This window comes from Rhopilema esculentum, chromosome 5, assembly GCF_057945365.1.
Source record: "Rhopilema esculentum isolate cy_ngs chromosome 5, ASM5794536v1, whole genome shotgun sequence".
Classification (NCBI taxonomy): Eukaryota; Metazoa; Cnidaria; class Scyphozoa; order Rhizostomeae; family Rhizostomatidae; genus Rhopilema; species Rhopilema esculentum.
In genome coordinates, this window is record NC_142819.1 from 11,552,077 (window position 1) to 11,574,882 (window position 22,806).

The 22,806-nt window shown below is 36.4% G+C and overlaps 1 protein-coding gene and 1 long non-coding RNA gene across 2 annotated transcripts in view; one reads left to right on the top strand and one right to left on the bottom strand.

The window, feature by feature from the left end:
- Positions 1 to 22,806, bottom strand: part of LOC135689593 (transport and Golgi organization protein 6 homolog) — a 51,414-nt gene that overhangs the window by 11,480 nt on the left and 17,128 nt on the right. Inside the window, exons 3-11 of the mRNA XM_089116263.1 lie at positions 18,941 to 19,112; positions 18,558 to 18,625; positions 18,191 to 18,303; positions 17,583 to 17,947; positions 11,844 to 12,118; positions 10,396 to 10,603; positions 9,199 to 9,522; positions 8,548 to 8,786; positions 8,017 to 8,130 (exon numbers count right to left, since the gene is read on the bottom strand). Of these exons, the coding sequence (XP_088972389.1) occupies positions 8,017 to 8,130; positions 8,548 to 8,786; positions 9,199 to 9,522; positions 10,396 to 10,603; positions 11,844 to 12,118; positions 17,583 to 17,947; positions 18,191 to 18,303; positions 18,558 to 18,625; positions 18,941 to 19,112 (1,878 nt within the window). The remainder of the gene's footprint in view (positions 1 to 8,016; positions 8,131 to 8,547; positions 8,787 to 9,198; positions 9,523 to 10,395; positions 10,604 to 11,843; positions 12,119 to 17,582; positions 17,948 to 18,190; positions 18,304 to 18,557; positions 18,626 to 18,940; positions 19,113 to 22,806) is intronic.
- LOC148960281 (uncharacterized) lies at positions 12,113 to 16,148 on the top strand. Its single transcript, XR_016145347.1, has 2 exons — positions 12,113 to 13,411; positions 13,484 to 16,148. It is a non-coding gene; the product is annotated as an uncharacterized LOC148960281 (long non-coding RNA).

Here is a 22,806-nt window from a genome sequence, read left to right on the forward strand (position 1 = left end):
TAGAATGGTGTTATTATTTCCTGAATATCTTTTCGTTAATATAATTTTTTCAAGCTCCAAAATACTGGTTATTGTTCGAATAGAAAAACGCGGCCAAAGAGGAATTTCAAAAATTTGTGAAGTATTCTGCTGTGTTCGTGCACCGGCAAGGTCAGTTTTTTGCATGGTTCTGAAGGATGGCAAAGATCGGGCATAGCAAAAAAAACAACCTAAATACGGCAAATATGGTTATGCTGGTGCATGAAACGATAATTGCTGTTTGGATAACAGTCACATTCCCGGAAACCAATCGCAGAAGTTTTTGAAAGATGGAAAAATAGCATCGATCGTGGGTATAATTCATAAAAAGACACAGGGCCGGTTGCAATCCATTGTCTTCATCCGCCCTGTGGCCCAAAATACACTCTACGTTCAAGAATTATAACAACTCCAACCAAGTTTCAATCGATTTTGAACAGTCTTACGGAAGAGGATCAAGTGGAAACAGACATTCGAGATGGCTTTTATAGAGCTCCAGTATGGAGCTGGCACGAGGGGCTTAAATATTTTTGAATCTGAAAATTCCTATCCGACCTTAGGTTGCTGGACATTTTCTAGGCTCCGTTGGGGTTTCGTGAGAATATTTCACTCTCTCCAGACCCTTTTCGAAAAATCTCCTAAGACTCAAACACCCAAAAATGAACTTACGGCCCTTATTTTTAATTTTTTTTATACAGATATAGAATCAATGATGTTTACTGCCCAAGAAAAAACCCTTGCAAAATGTCAGTGGCACTTAAAGATAGAGTTATGTCGCTAGGTGTGCCGGCCTTGTTCTAGATATGTTTTGCAGCTAGCAACAATGTGAAGGAGCGTTTCTGGCAGAGAACCGAAAGAGCAGTGAAAGGTTTGGCTCTGGTTTCACTTTTTCTGTGTGACAACAGTATTGTTTAGGTACCTTATTGCGAAACTGAAAATATTCTGAAGCATGCTACTTTGCACCTTGAACCAAAGTTTGTTTATTTGTGGAAGATCCTGGCTAAAATATGTGATAATAAAGATGCCTGGGAAGACAGGATGTTTCTCAGACGCTCTTTCTGTTCTTGCTGGACAGCCTTTAATTGCTTCTTTTGTGTTCCTTTGAGTTCTCTTGTATTATGCGCTACTGCTGGCATTTTAAACAAAGTACGAATGTTATCGTTTGATGAAGATATCAATGGGTTGCGTAAAACAATTTGACACTGTAGTAATTTGGCGGATGGTAAAGTAAGGAGTCCAAACTGGTTTTTAGAAAGAATAATGCCACTCAAGAAAGCACTTATTTGGAGATCAAGCCGTTGGCGTTGCAAACCCACGTCTTTGAAAGATGTGCTACAGTAAGGTTCCAAGAGAGTTTAGAGAGAACAAAGTTGAGATAAAGACGCAGCTTATTTTTTGTATAAAGAGGCTGGGAATCGATTTGTTTATGCATGTTGAACAGTGTCGATAAAAGGTCAAATTTATGTTTTTGGTTTGTCATTTCCCAGTAAAAAGACGACCGTGGTACTTGAAAGAGTTTCCATTCGAGACAGACGGGATAGATTTTTATATCAATGAAAAGCTTAGGTTGATAATGAAGAGAACGTGAGGATTTTTCTTATTCCAAAAGTGATGCATTTCTCAACACGTATGATCATGTCCCATAACCCATTCTTTCTCATTGCTGATGATAATGGCAGCATCGTCTGCGAATTGAAACCAATGGAAAGGTTGAAACATACTGCCGTTCTGATCATGTGGAGAAAAACTTAACTTGTATTTTTCAGCTTTCATGCACTGTTTGAATGTGTTTAAGCATATAATAATAATAATAAATAATAATAAATAATTTGTTTAAAGTTGGCACACTAGATGAAAGTCTATTAGCTATAAAAAAGATAATTAAACTATCTATAAATAATTAGAACAAGATGAATATATGGTACAATGTTAAAAAAAGTTTAAGGTATAATATTCTAAATAAAACCTAACCTAGCAATAAATGTTTTACATATTACACAGTCACATTCTACAGGGTGTGCTCTTAATTTTTTTCAAATATTGCTAATGATTGGGACACTCTAATACTGTGAGGTAGTGTTTGCCACAGCTTTTGACCTAAATATCTCACAGTTTCTATACCATGAGAAATTGTCCTGGCTTTTGGAATGAATGCTAAGAAATTGTCCTGGAGTATGTTTATTTCGCAAATCATAATGCACATTTCTTGCCTTAAAAATCTCACTCATAAAACTAGCATAGATTGAATAGTAGGGGACTGAGGCATTCGCCTTAAAGCACACCACGACGGACTGGAATAACTAGAGAAGACATTAAGCAGACGATAGCAGCAAATACTAAGGGGTAGAGAGATCGAATAAGCGAATACCAACAAAACAGCATGTTTCGAAACAACCAGAAACGACTCTACCAGAATGTTGACCGTGGCGAAAAGCCAAAGAAGAGCCAAGCACCTCAACTGGAGCAAGCAAGGGAGCAAGAAGCTGGATCATAACAAATAGGCAAAGTGGCTGCAAGACTTTAGGAAGAAAATGGAAGGGTAACAGCAACAAGGCATGATTGGAATCATTGACGAGAAAAAAAGGCTGTTACAAAGGTTACCGAATTGGAAAGCACCCGAACCAGATATGGTTCAAAGATAATGGTGCAAATACTTTACAAGAATTATCCCATCAATACATCAAGTAATCTTTCTCGAGCTGTGGCTGACCTCAAATATGTTTTTATCAATTTGAGCTTCGAAAAAGATCCCTATGCGGTAGCTATAGTGACAGGAACTGTCGCAAAAAGAAAAAGAGCTTTGTAGACTGGTGGAAATGAAGAGCTGACTCGACTTTCCAACATCAAATCAGCCAAGTCTACAGCTGTCCATTTCTCTTTTATTTCCACGCGAAACTCGTTTGCAAATGCCCGTACCTCTGATTCCAAGTCCTTTGTAAGGTCTTTGGGATACAGGCTCAGTAAGTTGTTTGTTGCTTTGGAGATGTCTTCAGTTGGTGGCTCTTGCTAGACGGTTTGGAAATAAAATATTGAATGTTGAAGTAACCAGATCTTGCCCACAAAAAATTTCTATAGGATGCATCAAAGCAGTATCAACAGTTTTAAGAAACACATTGATTTTGCATATTCATTGTGGGGAATTGAAAATATTGTCCTCAAATGCTCCAATAACGGACATTCTATTTCTACTTCTTGGCTTTAAATTAACTACTGTGTGCCAAGCACTAGTTAAAGCAGACGCAGTTTGCTTAACAGAGTCCCAGGACTCGCGTAGCACAACAAGCTTTGAAATAGAGCAACATATCAATCGAGATGCAACAGTTAAGTCAGTTTTTGGGGGTTGCAATTCACGAGAAGTTGTGCCGACTGCCGGTAGAAATCGTATCTTTTCTTTGAGTAACTTTGCATCATCTCGCTCATTTTTGTTCTTTGATGTCAATGTAATGCGAGTTAAAACTGTCATAATATGTGGATCACGGACAGCACGAACAGAATCAATACGAGAGGCCCACCTTGTGACACACAAGGTGGGCCTCTCGTGGGCCATTCGTAAAGAACTGATAAAGAACTTCTTAAGTGTCAAAGAGCCTGAGAAACTTCAACCCTGGGTTCGTCCAATCTATTCAATGATGAACCGAAAAAATTAAAAACATTCCTCGATGTCCAAAAGAAATCATCATTCTCCGGTACTGCCCCCACAGAGTCACTAATGATCAAATTCAAATTCAAGCATGTATTTTACTCCCAAGAAACCCCTTCGAATTCAGGGGAATACCCAAGCAAGTAAACATTACCCGGAAATATCTGAAAGCTGATAAAGAACTGAAAATCCACATTGAAAAGATTCACTTTGAAAGTTTTGTCTAATGAAAATTTTTCTCTGCCAACGTCCTGAACATTATTTCTTCGCCAGAGCCAAATCGCAGTTATCGCCCACTGATTATCACCCCAGTCCAGTGCATTTATTGACATTAGTAGGCCCTCGATCCATGGAGGAGGTAATGAACATTGAAACTTGAAAACATCCAGTGTCGAATGTTACTCTGAAAATCTAGCGACCTTTGTCTTCCAAATTACCAGGTTTAACGTATTCGTTTTACATGTAGCCAGCCGACTCCATAACACAAAATTCCTTTTCTCCAGTGAAAAGCTTGCCCATGCCAGGCATAAATAAGCTCAAAACTGCACAATACACGCAACGAGAACGGATTAATCTTAGCCCAGTGGTGCGACCTTACTAAAAAACATACTGTGCACCGAAGTTCGCACTATCTAGCAATTTGATTGGCTAAATATTCTAAAACAAAAGCTGTGCGAATCGGTGCGAACGTGCTACTAATCATACTGTGCACCGAAATGCCCTAATCTAACTACATTGGTACCCTGTTGTTTTTTAGTCAGGATGCTTCAAGATTTGAATCAGATTGAATCAAGATCAAGATAGAATTAGAGATTGTGTTTAAGATTTTGCTTCTGTTTATGGCCAGGTTTAAATCATGCATGATTCAGACCTTGGATCTTCCTGCTCCTGCACGGTGTTCAGTTGTCAAATATAACTGAAGCATAATTCCCGAGTAAATAGTATCAAAACACAAATGAGAAATTTGCCAATAAGCGAAAAAGTTGTTGTTCAGCAAAAACCTCTCTCGAGACCGATTCTTAGTATAATTTTAAAAGTTTGACTGTCGCATGTGCGAACGGTGCGAACGTCTAGATCTGCCCCTGCAAGGAAGGTCTCGACAATGTTACATTTATCATCCTTTACCTGGACCCAACGGACCATAATGCTTAACTGTTCTACTCCTGTTATATCACTATTAGAGTCTAAATTCAAAGATCAGAATGGAGCCTTGTTGATCTTTTGAACAAGAGATGAAGTGACTGTTTTCGACAGAAGTCCAATAAGTTCGTTTTGAATTTTCGCACTCAAATAAACTTCAGAAAGGACTTTATCATATTCTTCTAGCAAAGCAAAGAATTCAAGAATGTTTCCACCCTTGCAATTGCCTTCGAAAGCTTCTTCTCTGTGTCCTCTTAACGTCAGGTTCAACGTTGTCAGGGTAAGAATTGTCGATAAAATACGATCAAGCACTTTGACCCAAAAACGTGAGCTTCGGCGTGGCTCTCTTTCTTTTGCCTCATCTAAAGCATTACCGGACTTCCATTTAAGATAGACTGCCGACGATTCAATGTGATTTGCAGTTTTCACATGCCAGATACACCATTCACCCAAGCCATTTGATCAAATATTTGCTTCGATCTATCAGCAAAAACCCAGCATACTTCACAGAAGGGCTTCATGAATTCCATGGAATAGCACAGGCAGCCTCTCGGTACTTGAATATTATTCACAAATTGGTGGTTAACTCAACTTGAAGTTTGAGATCATTTTCCCATATTAATCTTTACACTGATAAGGCCTCATTGGTCTGCAAGACCCGTACATGAGAATTTCCCTTTTAAGTGCAGAATTCTTAATTGAACTTGGATAATGACCCTGATCAGTAGGATAATTTTTAGTTATATCGAATTTGAATTGTATATTTGAATTTAATTGTGTAATTAGACCTTCGTTCTTCTTCCATATTTTCTTCGACGCCATGCTCCCCTTCTTCGACAGAAGCAGTACTTTCAATAAATTCAACAGGACGTTCTGAAGTTGACGTCGTCGAAGCTGGGTTTGAGATATCTTCTCTGTTTCTTCTGGATTTGTTGAGTGAAAAAATGTTGTTATTTTCCTTGTATTGGAATGAGCAGCTTCAATTTTACGCTTTTTTCTGCTCTCTTGCAAGCTCCAGAAATAATTTTTTTGAAGACATTTTAGCCAAATGATTTATAAAAGATTGTGAAGTTTGAAACAGCTGTTATACACTTATAGACCTCACGCAGTAAACTTTAATATTCGTTTTGACGGAAAGTGCTGGTCTTTGATTACTCGGTGTCTGTGATTCTAACGGAACTCCCATTTCATCGAAAGGAAAACATCAGAATTTAGGATACAGCGGTGGTTTTTAACAAGTTAAGCCCCGGCCAAACCAGTGCAACATTTCGTCCAACAAATCCCAACATTGTTGTTGACTTTTTGGCATTTTTGGATCTTGTTGGATACAGGGGTGACCAAACCAACGCAACACTTGCCGAATTATCATCAACAGCATCCACAAGGCCTAACCTCATTCACTTATTGAGCATGGCGTTGGAACCTAATTACAAACAAAACGGATGTATTTGGAATTTGGTTCATAGCGATGTAGAGAAAAAAGCATTGTTAAGCGACGCAAGAGTAGAAAATAGATAAAGAGAAGACATGAAAGGGGGTTATTTGAGTACACAATCAAACAAAAGCACATTCTTTCATTTTCTTCTTTGTTTGACGGAAGCTGCCGCGTTACATTAAGCCAATTTTTCCTCTATCTTATATAAGTCGCAATCACAGCCTCCTAACCAAACGTAACAAATCAAATTGCGGAGGCCTTTCCTTACCGCGCTTGCGTGAACGTGACTTTGTTGGGCAGGGTGGCCAAACCATCCCAACATCGTCCAACAACATCCAACATTTATGATCAAAGTCAAACTTCGTCCAACATCACCCAACATCGTCCAACATCACCCAACATCGTCCAACATGGGTGGCCAAACCGCCACAACAACAACGAAATGTTGCGCTGGTTTGGCCGGGGATTTTGAAGAAAAGAAGCATTGTGCAACCTGTTAACGGGGAAATATTGACTTTCTTAATGCCTTTTCACATCAAATCGTGGAAAAAAGCCTGTCTATTGAAAATCTTTGGGGGGCCCTTGGGAGTCGCTCTAACCCCAACCTTTGTCGGTTACGCTGGGACATGACTGTCTGCAGAGATAGAAAGCTGCAGCACAATCGACCGGATATTACTCTAGTGCGGAAAGAAACACAGGAGTCGACATTAATTGACATAGCTGCACAAGCGGACCAGAACATTATTAAAACCGATCACGAGAAAGACCTAGCATTCGAAAATTCAAAAGAGCACCGAGAGCGACATTGATACCAATCGTGACTGGAACAATCTCAAAGGTCGAAAAGACCTGGCATGGGAAGTTAGCCTGTCCTGTCATCGTTGGAAGCGCACAGTTGTCGGCCATCCTTGGAACAGCTCACAAATTGCGGAAAGTGTTGTGTTTCTAAGCTGGAGGAAGTAGCTGAGACACGACAAAGATAACCTAGAAGAACATCAATGGACTGGAGAGAATCGCTCAATAATAATGATAGCAATTTCCTTTGCAAGCCCTCAGTTCCTTTCTTTTCCTTTGCAAGCCCTCTTTCCAAACCGCAGTCAATTGCTGTTGTTCCAGTGTTCCAAAATGGAACAATATTCCAGGTGATTCCGTTGCAGTATGCCTTGCAGTTCCAATAGTAAAGGGGTGTGCCTGGTTTCGTATAAGCGAGAGGCCTTCATTTAAGTACCTTTCCAAAGATACAAGCTAGAAGCTCACAAAAAGTTGTCTTGTCATCGACCCTTATGCCCAAGGAAGTTTTTAATCTAAGCTCTCTTTATCTCGAAATAGCAGATACCGTCGTTAGAGCTTCAACAAAAAATCTAACTTCAAATTGAAATCTTTCTCATTGGTTTTGTGTTGCTGACCTATCCATCTTTTACAGATTATTCGAAGAACATTGCTCCCAGGTGATCAACAAAATTATTCTTGGTCCTTAAGATATATCCGAAATACGAGAAACTCTTCCCTTGTTCACATTTTTTTAAATTTACTGCCCAAACTCTACTGCACAGCTCATCTTTCTTACCAAAGGCTAAAACCAAGAAACTTTACCTCATATTTCTTAGTTTCTCTCCTTTCCCTGTTTTATGCTTTCCAAACAGAGCCAACTAAAAAAACTGTGGAGCAAAAGTAAATAAAGAAAAAGTTTTACAGGAAGAATGGGTGTTGATAATGTAACAGATAAAAACAGGAAATTTAGAGCTAAGCGTTGCAATTTATGACAAATTGCAAATAGAGGTACCTGAAAGATATCTTTGCCGCTGCCATCCAGTAAAAGTTTCAAAACACGCACCGCTGCTCGCCTCACTTTAACGTCTTTTTCAAACCGCAACACAGATGAGATACAGTTCATAAGCTAAAAAAGAACAGAAAGAGGTTTCTTACATGCAACTCCCAATTAATGAAACATCTAAACACAAACGTAAACAGGGGGAAATGAGGAAAACATGATTTAAAGAAGCATGAATAGCCAAAGAGAAAAAATTTGAAAACCAATTTCAACACTAAATAGCGACCTAACATCATTTAATAAAATACGTCAGAATATGTTTAAACTCGTTAGTTTCTTATAAAAGACTCATTAATAGCCGTAAAAGAAAGCTACCCATGATACATCTGTCCCATGGTAACAGGCGATCCCAGCTGCACCAAAGCGGCTCGTTCTAAAATCGTGATTGTAGGCTAGCAACATATGTTGCACTAGATACAAAGAGGAATATTATTATCGCTGTAGACCTTGATAAAGTGCCCTGCAAATGGTCACCTTCCTCACCTCATGTATAACGGGGTGAACGGCAAATCTTAACAGTTTACACAAATCCCCAGCATTGGACAAACTGCTAGCTCGAACATCGTTATCTTCATCTTTGACACCAGTCAAAAGTGAAGCTAGGACCTGTTGCGAGTAAACAGCTATGAAAGGACCACAAGATACCATCGCCTTCATCAGGGCCTCGCCAATCTTTAGCCTGTCTTCAGGAGAATACCGAAATCGAGCTTTACTACCTCCATCTGAAACGTATCAAAGAATTAATAAACAAAAGAGGCATCTTAAGGGAATATTCAACCTTCTTTTATGTTTCTCATACCAATTTAAACAAAGAGATTGCGAATAGAAAAAAAGGAAAGATTCTAGGAAATGGGTTGTGCAAATCAGACCATTCTGTAAAGATGACGTGAATTACTAAGCTGGAACACTGGCCAGCATTGCAAACGGGTATACGTTTTACCATGTGTCTGATTTCAACAGTCGGTTTAATGAATCACAGTTTTACATTTTGTCTTAATATTGTAGCATAATATGTCAAAGGTCTTCATTGCATCATCTCTGATAGAAAATAATGTGTATGAGAAAATCTAACTGGAAGCACGAAAGAACTTTTAAAAGTACACAAAACACGTAAAATCTTCAATAAATCTTTACTTGCAAACTGTTCATTCTTGGATGTTTCATTGCATTTGTCAGGAAACATGGCAAATTCTTTGGCAAGATGAGGAATAACAATACGGTGTCGACTCTTTGACAGTGAGGCTATAGCTCGTACAGAGGCTAAGTAAATAAACGTATCTTCGTGCGATAAGTTCTCCAGGAAAATAGGCAGTAGTTCTTCTGCGTTTCCCAAGGTCTTGGCATCACCCCGCTCGAGCAAGGATGATAGGTGCAATATTGCATGACCTCGTGTTGGTAAAAGGGGGTCTGAAAGCTCCTTCATTGCCACATCATAGTCCTCAGTCATACGAACTTGCTCTAAACATAAGAACAAAAATGAAAACCCTTCTTTTCACCTTTGTAGGCCATTAGGGTCCACAAGATTAAACAATTTTGTTAGTCGAATGGAGGTCAGTGTCAGTTATGGCTGTTGTGCTCGTTGACGGCTGATTGTAGTTCCGTATTAGCAGTTGCACATTTGTTCTGCAAATAAACCTTTTGTCTCCATACTTCTATTATCAGGGGACGCACTCTACAATGATGCTGCACAGACACACACAATACAAAACCTGTCTGGCATATTAGAGAAATTCACATACATATGCTAAACCACATAGTTAAAGGCATTGAGTCATGGTAAATAGGCTTTCTCAATAGGGGGTCATTTGGTTTCGGCGTGATCGCTGCTGTTTCATGTGATATTGGCATCTGTTGTTGACAACTTGCTATTGATGGAAACTGTAATTTTAATCAGTACAAGGTGAGTTTATGTGACCAGTTCAAGGTCAACCAATAGCATCGCAGTCATGGAAATCATGACTCAGCGGATTTTGGCAATTTGGGTATACCCAGTCTATTTATCATGACTCAATGCCTTTAAGAGTCGATGTTGATTAATATTGCTGTTGGGACAAGTATTTAAATATCATTAGAAAGTGATTCTATTAAAAACAGTACCTTCTTTTGCCAAGAAACATATTACATTTGATACCCTTGCAGGAATACCCAACCGTCTAAAACTGAACTTTTAAGAAGGCCTTATTCTTTTGTTAGCAGACAATGGATGTAGAAATTCGAGGAGTGAATGGACGCTCGAGCCCATGGTTAGATTACGCTTTAGAAAATGACTGAAACAAAGACAAAGATCACATCACTTTGAGAAGTCAAAATGGTACAGGCAAAACGTCTCACCACATGCTGAATGCTGAGGCACTTCATCGTGCTGCAATTTGCTTTGATGATGCTGTTTATGATGCCTGCTGTCAACTGCACCACGCGTCATAATAGAAACACGCAATCCGTTGGCCATCTGTCGAATTGGCTCAGTTGCTGACGATCTTTCAACCTCGTAGAGTACATCAACAAACTCCTCAAGTTCTTGAAAACTTTCTTCACCTTTCTGATGACAGAAGATATCAATTAACCTTAAATTACACAAAATTACACAGGAATGAAGGCTTAAAATGTACGTATTTAGAATGTACCTAGAACTTATATAAGGAAGGGACATTTACTTTATTCTATCGATGATTTTGAATCGATTATCGACGAGAATCGAATCTGTAGCCTTTCACTTTGCACAAACTTTGAAATTCATTCTTATAAGATTATCATGGGATTATAGGGCTGAAGTACTGAAGACGCCAAAAAAGAATGAAATCAATTTTTGATGAAAGAAATTTATGGTAAAAATTGATGGAAGAATTGTAGCATAATAAACGGTCGCAGGAGCAAAAGAGAATATCTTATGCAGAAAGGAATTTGTGAACACCAGCAAAAGTGAATACGAGTATATGGTTATAGGCCATGGGCGACAACTAAACAAAGTAGGTAATGATTTGCCAGACCTTGTCCTCGATAATGAAGTTATCAAGAAGGGTTGACAAAGCAAAATACCTGGGGATGGACATCGATGAAAACCTTAATTGGAGAGACCAGTACAAAACTATTAAAAACAAGCTGGAAGGGGGCTTGAGCTCCTTAAGAAAGTTGAACAACATCCTTCCGCAAAGGAAACTTGATCAAGTTTACAAAACTCTCTTGAAAGCCATCTTCGCTATGGCAACATTGTTTGGAGTGATCTCTCCAACACCAAACTATCCCAACTGCAACGTTTACAGGTAAGGGCAAAAAGGCTAATAGCGAATGCCAAGTATAAGGACGGATGGGCATGCAAATGGCTCACTGTAAAGTCCTTGATCTCCTTTGACCAAGGAGTCATGACATATAGAATCTTGCATGACCTCTGTCCAGAAAATCTTCGCGATAAATTCACTGAAAGATCCATGATTTCAGAGTATAGAACCAGAAACCGTAGAGACCTGCAAATTCCCAAAGTTAGGTTAGAGTATGCAAAGCGAGGTTTTCTATTTCTCTGGTGTCAAAAACTGGAATGATATCCCTAACAACATTCGAGAAAAAGAATCCATCGCTCGTTTTAAAACAGGTTTTAGAGAGTATCTTTCGAACCTTCCAAAGGACCCAAACACGACCCCTTGGTAGAGCAGCAATATGCAAATAGTTCTTTTTTTATTGGTTTTTTTTGTAAATAGTTATTTTCTTTGCCGAAAGGTATCTCGTGAAAGTAAATATTGATTGATTGATTCAATTTGAAGTGTAAAAGTGGATATGACTCTTACCTCTTTCGCGATGTTCACGATAAACGAAAGAATCATAATGGCCATCTCTAACGTCTCGTTTTTAAACCCAGTTTGGTTGTCGATTTCTGCAAAATCACCTGCACAATCTGCCGCTAAGCAACACGCCATACATGTCTTGATGAAGGACATGATATGTTTAGGGTTCTGCAAGACACTATCGCCAAATTTGTCGCAAATAGAAGCGATCATGCTCACCAATGGAATCCGGTACTTCAGGTCAGAAATAATTCCATCAACATCAGACATTTCGTTACCTAAGAGTTTGATTAAAAAATGTTTATCTATTGAAGTACATAGCTAAAGCCCAGCTTGGTATCGTTCCAATCTGTTCCTGATTTTAGAGCTAAACAATCTCAGGAAATATAATACATGTTTGCCCATTACTTTTACGTTCCAATCGGAATTATTAGAAAAAGCGTCATGCAAACAGTTAGACAAAAATTTCATTTGCCAAAAGAAACATGATAAATACTCATAATATTCTTCAGAGAAAATGCTTTACATAAAAACGTAGCTTCGAGGAAGCCATGCACACCGCGGCAAACTGTCAGTATGCGATTTATAATTAATTTGTAATATTCGTTGCCCTTTATTCTCGGGCGCATTGCGGTGTTCCTGTTTCTTACCATTTATCCACTTTGTGGCAAACAGACCTACTCCCGTCGCCTTTTTATTCCGTACACATTAAAACATAAAAAGGACACACAAAAGAAGTTCGCAAACGTTTCTTACAGGAATAAAATAAATGAACTGACGTGATTGCTATTCGAAAAAAGTAGTTTGTATGCTCAAAAATTGTAAAAGAAATAAAGCCTGGATTTAACAGAAAACAATCATAGTCGATAAAGTGAAGACCAAAGGAGCAGATCAAAAGAATACCACAAATGCAATCAAAAGAGAAAAGAGAAGAAAAAGGAAGAACAAGATAGCAGAGGGCAAAGAAGGACAAAAGAACAGAAGAAAAGTAGAAATCAAAAGATAGGATAAAAGAAAACACTAAATGAACTAAGGAAAGAAAAGAACGATAGACCAAGTAAAAAAGAACGGAAAAAGAGTGGATAAAAGAAAAGAACAAAGTACGGTTAAAGAAGTATACAAAACAGGAGAAAAAGAGAAAATCAATAGGAACGATAAAAGAAAAGAACAAAATGGTTGATAAAAGAGAAGAACACAATGGTGGATAAAAGAAAAGACCAGAAGATGGTCAAAGGAGAAGACCAAAACAGAAGAAAAAGAAAAAATCAAAAGGAAGGATAAAAGAAAAGAACAAAATAGTTGATAAAAGAGAAGAACACAATAGTGGATAAAAGAAAAGACCAGAAGATGGTCAAAGGAGAAGACCAAAACAGAAGAAAAAAGAAAATCAATAGGAAGGATAAAAGAAAAGAACAAAATAGTTGATAAAAGAGAAGAACACAATAGTGAATAAAACAAAAGACCAGAAGATGGTCAAAGGAGAAGACCAAAACAGAAGAAAAAAAAGAAAATCAATAGGAAGGATGAAAGAATAGAAGAAAATAGTGGATAAAAGAGAAGAACAAAATACCGTTAAAGAAGTAGACCAAAACAGGAGAAAAAGAGAAAATCAATAGGAAGAATGAAAGAAAAGAAGATAATAGTGGATAAAAGAGAAGAACAAAATAGTGGATAAAAGAAAAGACCAAAATACGGTTAAAGAAGTAGACCAAAACAGGAGAAAAAGAGAAAATCAATAGGAACAATAAAAGAAAAGAACAAAATAGTTGATAAAAGAGAAGAACACAATAGTGGATATAAGAAAAGACCAGACGATGGTCAAAGGAGAAGACCAAAACAGGAGAAAAAGAGAAAATCAATAGGAAGGATGAAAGAAAAGAACAAAATAGTTGATAAAAGAGAAGAAAACAATAGTGGATAAAAGAAAAGACCAGAAGATGGTCAAAGGAGAAGACCAAAACAGAAAAAAAAGAAAATCAATAGGAAGGATGAAAGAATAGAACAAAATAGTTGATAAAAGAGAAGAGCACAATAGTGGATAAAAGAAAAGACCAGAAGATGGTCAAAGAAGAAGACCAAAACAGAAGAAAAAAAAGAAAATCAATAGGAAGGATGGAAAAAAAGAAATAAATAGAGGATAAAAGAGAAGAACAAAAATAGTGGATAAAAGAACAGACCAAAATACGGTTAAAGAAATAGACCAAAACAGGAGAAAAAGAGAAAATCAATAGGAAGGATAAAAGAAAAGAACAAAATAGTTGATAAAAGAGAAGAACACAATAGTGGATAAAAGAAAAGACCAGAAGATGGTCAAAGGAGAAGACCAAAACAGGAGAAAAGAGAAAATCAATAGGAAGGATGAAAGAAAAGAACAAAATAGTGGATAAAAGAGAAGAACAAAAATAGTGGATAAAAGAAAAGACCAAAATACGGTTAAAGAAATAGACCAAAACAGGAGAAAAAGAGAAAATCAATAGGAAGGATAAAAGAAAAGAACAAAATAGTTGATAAAAGAGAAGAACACAATAGTAGATAAAAGAAAAGACCAGAAGATGGTCAAAGGAGAAGACCAAAACAGGAGAAAAAGAAAAAATCAAAAGGAAAGATGAAAGAAAAGAAGAAATAGTGGATAAAAGAGAAGAGCAAAAATAGTGGATAAAAGAAAAGACCAAAACACGGTTAAAGAAGTAGACCAAAACAGAAGAAAAAAAAGAAAATCAATAGGAAGGATGGAAGAAAAGAAATAAATAGTGGATAAAAGAGAAGAACAAAAATAGTGGATAAAAGAACAGACCAAAATACGGTTAAAGAAATAGACCAAAACAGGAGAAAAAGAGAAAATCAATAGGAAGGATAAAAGAAAAGAACAAAATAGTTGATAAAAGAGAAGAACACAATAGTAGATAAAAGAAAAGACCAGAAGATGGTCAAAGGAGAAGACCAAAACAGGAGAAAAAGAGAAAATCAATAGGAAGGATAAAAGAAAAGAACCAAATAGTTGATAAAAGAGAAGAACACAATAGTGGATAAAAGAAAAGACCAGAAGATGGTCAAAGGAGAAGACCAAAACAGGAGAAAAAGAAAAAATCAAAAGGAAGGATGAAAGAAAAGAAGAAAATAGTGGATAAAAGAGAAGAGCAAAAATAATGGATAAAAGAAAAGACCAAAATACGGTTAAAGAAGTAGACCAAAACAGGAGTAAAAGAGAAAATCAATAGGAAGGATAAAAGAAAAGAACAAAATAGTTGATAAAAGAGAAGAACACAATAGTGAATAAAAAAAAAGACCAGAAGATGGTCAAAGGAGAAGACCAAAACAGAAGAAAAAAAGAAAATCAATAGGAAGGATGAAAGAAAAGAAATAAATAGTGGATAAAAGAGAAGAACAAAAATAGTGGATAAAAGAAAAGACCAAAATACGGTTAAAGAAGTATACCAAAACAGGAGAAAAAGAGAAAATCAATAGGAACGATAAAAGAAAAGAACAAAATAGTTGATAAAAGAGAAGAACACAATAGTGGATATAGGAAAAGACCAGAAGATGGTCAAAGAAGAAGACCAAAACAGAAGAAAAAAAAGAAAATCAATAGGAAGGATGGAAGAAAAGAAATAAATAGTGGATAAAAGAGAAGAACAAAATTAGTGGATAAAAGAACAGACCAAAATACGGTTAAAGAAATAGACCAAAACAGGAGAAAAAGAGAAAATCAATAGGAAGGATAAAAGAAAAGAAGAAAATAGTGGATAAAAGAGAAGAACAAAAATAGTGGATAAAAGAAAAGACCAAAATACGGTTAAAGAAATAGACCAAAACAGGAGGAAAAGGGAAATCAATAAGAATGATAAAAGAAAAGAACAAAATAGTTGATAAAAGATAAGAACACAATAGTGGATAAAATAAAAGACCAGAAGATGGTCAAAGGAGAAGACCAAAACAGAAGAAAAAAAGAAAATCAATAGCAGGGATGAAAGAAAAGAAAAAAAATAGATCTTCGGATGATGTACTCAATCGATATTTCAAGCTGAAAGGTCTTTAGCTATCAATATTCAGCACAATTGGAAAGTAAAACTCTTTGCAGATGATACATCGCTGTTCACAACAGATCAAGACCAAAATAAAGCTTCCAATGACCTGAACCACGATCTAGACCTGGTGAGAAGGTGGGCTGATGATTGGAAGATGTCATTCAGTTCGGATCCACAGAAACAACCAGTTGAATTAACTTTCTCAAACGAAAAATCTGATATTAACCACCCATTAACACACGTTTGACAACGTACATAGGGTTGCCATTCGTTCATTTTGACGGCCAAATTCCTCCAATCTGGCCATTTTTCAAAGCTGTTGGCCGTCGAAAATTGATTTTGACGAAAAAGCAAAAGTTGGCTGAATTTTGGCCGCATGTTGAAAGCCACAAAAATACAAAGAAAACGACAATTTTTGCACAGAAAATATTCAATATTGTGTTAAAGTAATCTCCAAATGCAAATAACGAAGCAAGAAACAAAGTAAAGGATAACAGAAAATTGAAATTAAAAGCAAGTGAGAGCTTTTGTCACAGCCAATTTTGATTACACTTTCACTCCAAAGAATTAGCCAAAATGTAGCTTCTGGCAATCCTCAACGTACAAGTAATAAAAGCTGATAAACATAAACATCTTGGAATCATGGTGAATGCGACCTTATCTTTCTCTGCTCATATAAAATCTGCCATCTCAAAAAGAAGACAAGGCATGGTATGCTAAGATTCCTGTCAAAATATCTACCTAGGCATAAGCTAAATGAACAATACAAGCTCTATGTCCGACCCCACTTTACCATAATCCATCAAAAGCATGTGATTATACTGCTAGTATCACCGCTTTAAGTTTAATAGAGAAGCTAAAAGCTGGTCAATATCCCGCTGTCTTAGCTGTAACGGAAGCTTGGAAGGTGACTTCTCGAGATAAGCTGTACCTTCATCTCGGGTGGGAATCTCTAAGCCTCCGAAGATGGTTTAGACATCGTAAACTATTTTACAAAATCGTAAACAATTTAACCAGGGACTACACAAGAGATCCAATACCACAACTTCAACAGTGCCAATATTCACTTCGAAAACCTGAGGTAATTAAGTAAAATGTACTAACCATGATACGCCTTCCTGAAAAATCTGTATTTGGGTTTTTCATGATCCCGAGGGCCTTTTTTTATCTAACACAGCTGAGAGTTGGCCTTAGCAAGCTGAATTTTCACAAATTTCAACACCACTTCAAAGATACAACAAACCCAATGTGCCCTACCAACGACAGGATTGAGGATACGCTTCTTGCTGCTTTGCCCTCTTTTGGTGTTCAAAGAACTGACCTCCTCGCTGGAATTTACACTCTATTGCGACCTTAGGGATATGCAAATCTTGTAAATAAAGCACTGTTGCAAATTTTACTGTACGGCGACACGAGTTCTCCAAACGAACTGAACAAGCACATTCTTGAGTGACGCAGTACAGGAAGCTTTCAAGACAGTGTCTTGCCCCACTAACCGAAGTACGCCATCAATGTTAATTGCGTTTAAATTTCATATGTAAACTGTTTTTAAGTTCATGTAATCTTAAACTATTTTGTGATGCCACGGGGTAGTCATGGCATATTGCATTCCGTGGTATCGTCCTTGTAATATTGGAAAGTTTTTTTGTATTTAAAGTTTCCAGTAAATTTGTACTGTAAATATCACTGATGTTAAAAAGATATATTCATCACATACCATTATTTTCAATAGAGGATTCCTTTCTTCTCAAAAGACAACTGAGCTTTTCCAACAAGAAGGCGAACAAATTCCCTGCAAGTGTTGAATCCTTAAAGCAATTGAGAAGTGCAAGAAGGGAAACAATCCGTTGCTCTGTGGTGCGAGTGTCTGCCAACTCAAAATAGCTTGCACTTGCGGTCGGCGTTGATACGACACAGGGGCACCCGCTCGAGTCTAGGCTGAATTTTAATGCAGGGTTCATAGTTATTTTCTCCTGCTTAAGGGCAGACATCTCCCCGAGAAGAAAAAGAAAGATCATTTCATTGGCAGCCATGGCTTCTGAGTGTCGTAGTAACCAAATGAGAATTTCTTCAAGTTGTGATCTATATAAAAAATGAGCATAAAAACAGGACAATTTCTTTCACAAAAGACGATTATCATTTGAGCGGTATTAGATGACGAGTCCAAGCTGGTTGACAAGACAACGCTATGGAATTTCTGCACAACTTTTTCTTTCTACAAGAGAAAGCCCTTGACTGGAGCAAAGGCTGAAAGATTCGATATTCTATATGACACCAGGAGATAGTGAGGAAAATACGGTTTATGCGACTCTTAAGTGCACTTACCTTAAATAAGAGATTCTGTTTGTGAGAAAGCAGTAAAATTCAAACAATGGCTGCGACACATTCGAAACTATCTCTAGAAAGGCTTTCTCAGACCCTTTACTGTAGGCCAAATTCTAGAAAATTGGATACCATTGGTTAACAAAATTTGCAAAGTTAAGAAAAGTACTTTATATATGTGCAAATAATGCCTCTTTAAAAAAGATATATATTCAAGAATTCAGACATCGTTTCAAATACAAAATAAAAAAATTATTGTAAAAATGGATGTACGCAGCATATTCATGCATTTCAACAATAAATTCTAGAAAAGGTAACTTATCAACTCCTTTTTGAAAAAGAATCTACTAGTTACAATATGATTGTTTACCTTGTGTATTTTTCTGATGGCCGCAGTCAGCTCATTTTCACTTACAACTACCTCTTCCCGTAACATTTCTACATAAACGACAATGTACTTATTAACTTAATCACAAAATATATAGACAAATGAACAATAGAGACATGTCAAGACTTTCATAGAGAATATAACTGCTATAAATGATAAAAAAATATGAGAAAGAATATGTATTGCACTTCTATATTCAGTGGTGTTTCTTTGGTGCGTCAGAAGCTTCATTTACAAGTCAGTGCATATGGCATGAATCAGCAGTAAAGTATGAATTGCTAGCTACTATCCCTCAAAAAAGTATATTTCTTTCATCGAAAAAATCTAAACAAATACTACTTTTTTTATAAACTGTTGAGACAAACCTTCATCTCGTTGAGACATTTTGTACAGAGGTTTCATTATTGGCATGAAAATGAATTTTGTTGCTAGTTGGGCATCTTTCTTTAGCATCCACGACACACAGCTAACAGCAACTTGACTGTATAGAGCATTTAATTTTTCGTCTATTCCTTCCATATCAATTACTTGGAGCAACTGTAAAAAAGTTGCCAAGTTAAAAAGTAATGATTCATTGACCGACATTTTGGCGGTGGAAAATGCGATCAAGGTTAAAAACACCAAGTAAGATTAGACAAGTATTATTATCGTCATTATTATTATTAATTTATTCATTTATAGTTGACTTTATTTAATTGGAATAGCTATAAAAAGCTAAGTAAGGCCAACTAAACTAAAATAGAAAAATAATTTACATTGGAAAATTGACAAAATAAAGTCAAATAAAGAAAATACTGAATATTTTCTCTAGCTTATATTGTTGTCCTTACTTTGGGCAGTTGCAAATTATTTGGATTGCGCAAACGTTAATAGCTATTTTTTCTGCAAAAATATTTTTCATAAAATTTGGGTTGAAGTTGTTCTTGGTTTTGAAAATATCTATCATGAGCAACTGCAGATTCCGTTGATGCGTCGTCAGGGATTTATTTTAACTACTAACAAAAGTCGTCTTCACTATCCTTGCATACAATTCACGATGCTCCTCCATCTTATTTAACTAGGAATTGTTCATTCTGTTATGAAACATCCCTACAAGTGGAAAGGGTCTGTAGTAATTAGCAGTATTAGTTTGACAGGGTCTGTAGAGAATCTGGCAAGAGCTTGCAATTTTTGGTTTGTCTTTTTGCGTAAGTCTAAGTTTCGACATGTTTTGTGAAACTTAATCTTGTATCAAAGGCGACTTTCAAAAGTTTTTTGTAATCACTTTCTTTAATTGTGGAAATACCATTGGTAACTACTGAGTCCTTGCATTTCCTACCAAAAATAAGAAGTTTGTATTTATCCTAGTTAAGTTTCATGTAATTCTCTGAAATCCATTTCGCAAGTATTGAACTGTCTATTTCTAATCTATTGATTACAGTATTGAGATCTGAACTGCATGCGTAGATAGTGGTATCGTTGGCATAGTTACAAATGTTAGTTTTTTTTAAAAAGAGAGAAATATCGTTGATGAAACATTGAATAGAAACGGCCCTAGAACTGCTCCTTGCGGTACCCCCTTTTTTTATATCCCTCCAACTACTGTATGAACCCTTTATTTTGACTCTTTGTATTCTGCCTGATAAATAGCTTTTGGCGAGCTTAAGAGCATCCGAGTCATACGCAGCCAATTTTGCGATCAATAGATCGTGATTTATGCAATCGAACACTTTAGAAAGGTCCATCAGGATTGCTCCAGCTAGTTCCTTTCTGTCATGATATGCTTTACATGTCTGGAGAAAATTTAACAGAAGGTACTGCGTGTCATACCCTATTCGAAAACCACTAAAAGTGGAGATAAAACGGATCAAAATAATCGATAAACTGATTGTAAATAATGCATTCAAATACCTTCGAAATATCTGAAAGTAGGCTTATTGGTCTATAATTTTGCTTTTTAGTGTTATCGCCTTTTCTATACAGTGAAGGTACGCCAGCATGTATCATCCGGGAAAACACTGTCTACTACAAGAAGAACAAGCGTATCTTTTCCATACAACACCCTCGTCTAGAAGCTGTAAAATGGTTATAAAAGGCGATCTTAAACAACTTTGTATCATTCTTGACCTAAAGCTAAACAGTTAAACCAATACCTGCCTTTACACCACACAATATCGCGGCATTAAAATATATTATTATCCCACGTACAATTCTACACAAAATGTGCAGTTCTAAAAACTTTTTGTCCACTTATAAACAAAATTTGGCAGTTCTAAGATATTTTTACTTCGATGCATAAGTAAAAAAGTCAAGAAAGTCAAATTAAACAAACGTCTCTTGGGAAATTTATATGTAAAGAAAGACATTCGATGATAAGAAGATATAACGCTATCATCATGATCATCATGATCATCATGATCATGATAATGGAAACATTTCATTTTCAATTCAACTTAAACTACAATTACAAATCTCACTATTACAAGGTAATTTGCAATTGGCTAGCCTGGTTTTACAAGAAAAAACTATAACAATCGTAAGGTAAAGGGAAAAACTGAGAAAAATAAAATAAAACAACAATAAAAATAATAATAATAAACAATAATAATAATAATAATGGAAACATTTCATTTTCAATTCAACTTAAACTACAATTACAAATCTCACTATTACAAGGTAATTTGCAATTGGCTAGCCTGGTTTTACAAGAAAAAACTATAACAATCGTAAGGTAAAGGGAAAAACTGAGAAAAATAAAACAACCAAAATTAAAACGGATGTAATTCCGGATTTGTCCATGGTTTATTTTTGCAACAAAATATGTAGTACGTAGTACGAATGGCAATGTTGGAAAGTTTAGAAATGAGGTACCGTTTTTGTTGTTGATCGATGGAGAGAGAGTCACACATTTTGAAGAAAGAGATGCAGGAATTGCCAAAGATGCCAAGAGAGCTCATAGAAAGATTCACAAAAGAGACACATTTGAACTTTCGCTGTAAGTCAGATAGGAGAGGAGCATACTTGCTGTGTTTTCTTGTTGCATTTGTGTCAAGATTGGATTCAAAACCAACAGTAAACTCTAATATGTACAGGTAATTGTTGTTAGTCTTCAAGAGAAGATATGGGCGAAGGTTTTCTCCAGTTATGATTGATGGTGAAAGATAGCCAGGTATATCAGCGTAGATGGTAGATTCATTAACAGCTTTAAGAGACGTAGCTAGAAAGTTTAAGATAGAGTTATGACGCCAGGTGTATCGGCCTTGTTCCAGGTATGTTTTGCAGCCAGCAACAACGTGAAGGATCATAATAATAATAATAATAATAATAATAATAATAATAATAATGGAAACTTTTCATTTTGAATTCCTGTTAAAACTACAATTACAAATCTCACTATTACAAGGTAATTTGTAACTGGCTAGCCTGTGTTTACAAAATAAAAACTATTACATCGTAGTAATGAGAAGAAAAAAAAAATTTTAAAAGGGGTGTAGCTCTGGATTAGTCCAAGTTTTGTTTCTACAGCAGAATATATAGTATGTGGTGCGAATGGAGATGCTTGTAAGTTTGGAGATGAGGTAGCGTTTCTGTTGATGATCAATGGACAAAGAGTCACACATGTCGATGAATGAGCTGCAGGAGTCGCCAAAAATACCAAGTGAACTGATGGAAAGATTGACAAACGAGACTGACTTAAACTGACGTTTTAAGTCAGATACGAGGGTGGCATATTTCCCTGACTTTCTGACAGCATTGCAGTTGAGATTTGTTTCAAAGCCTATGGTTAGCTCTAAAACGTACAGACAGTTTTCCTTAGTTTTGAGAAGTAAGTCAGGGCGTAGTTGATCTCCAGTTATGATAGAAGGGGAAAGAAAGCCTGGTAAATCTGCGTAGAGAGAAGACCCATTTATTGCTTGGAAGGAAGTGGCTAGAAAGTTTAATGCAGAATTATGACGCCAAGTATAGCGTCCTTGGTCAAGGTACACTTTGCATCCAGCAACAACGTGTAGAAGTGTTTCTGGAAGAAGACAGAATTCACAGTCAGATGTTTGACTAAGGTTCCATTTCAGCAGATTTTTTCGAGTTGGAAGAGTGTAATAATAATAATAATAATAATAATAATAATAATAATAATAATAATAATAATATAATAATAATAATATTAATAGTAATATTAATAATAATAATAATCAAGTAAAATACTTGAGGAAAGATTTAAGCCGAGTTGAAGAGTTAAGAAAAGGGAAGACAA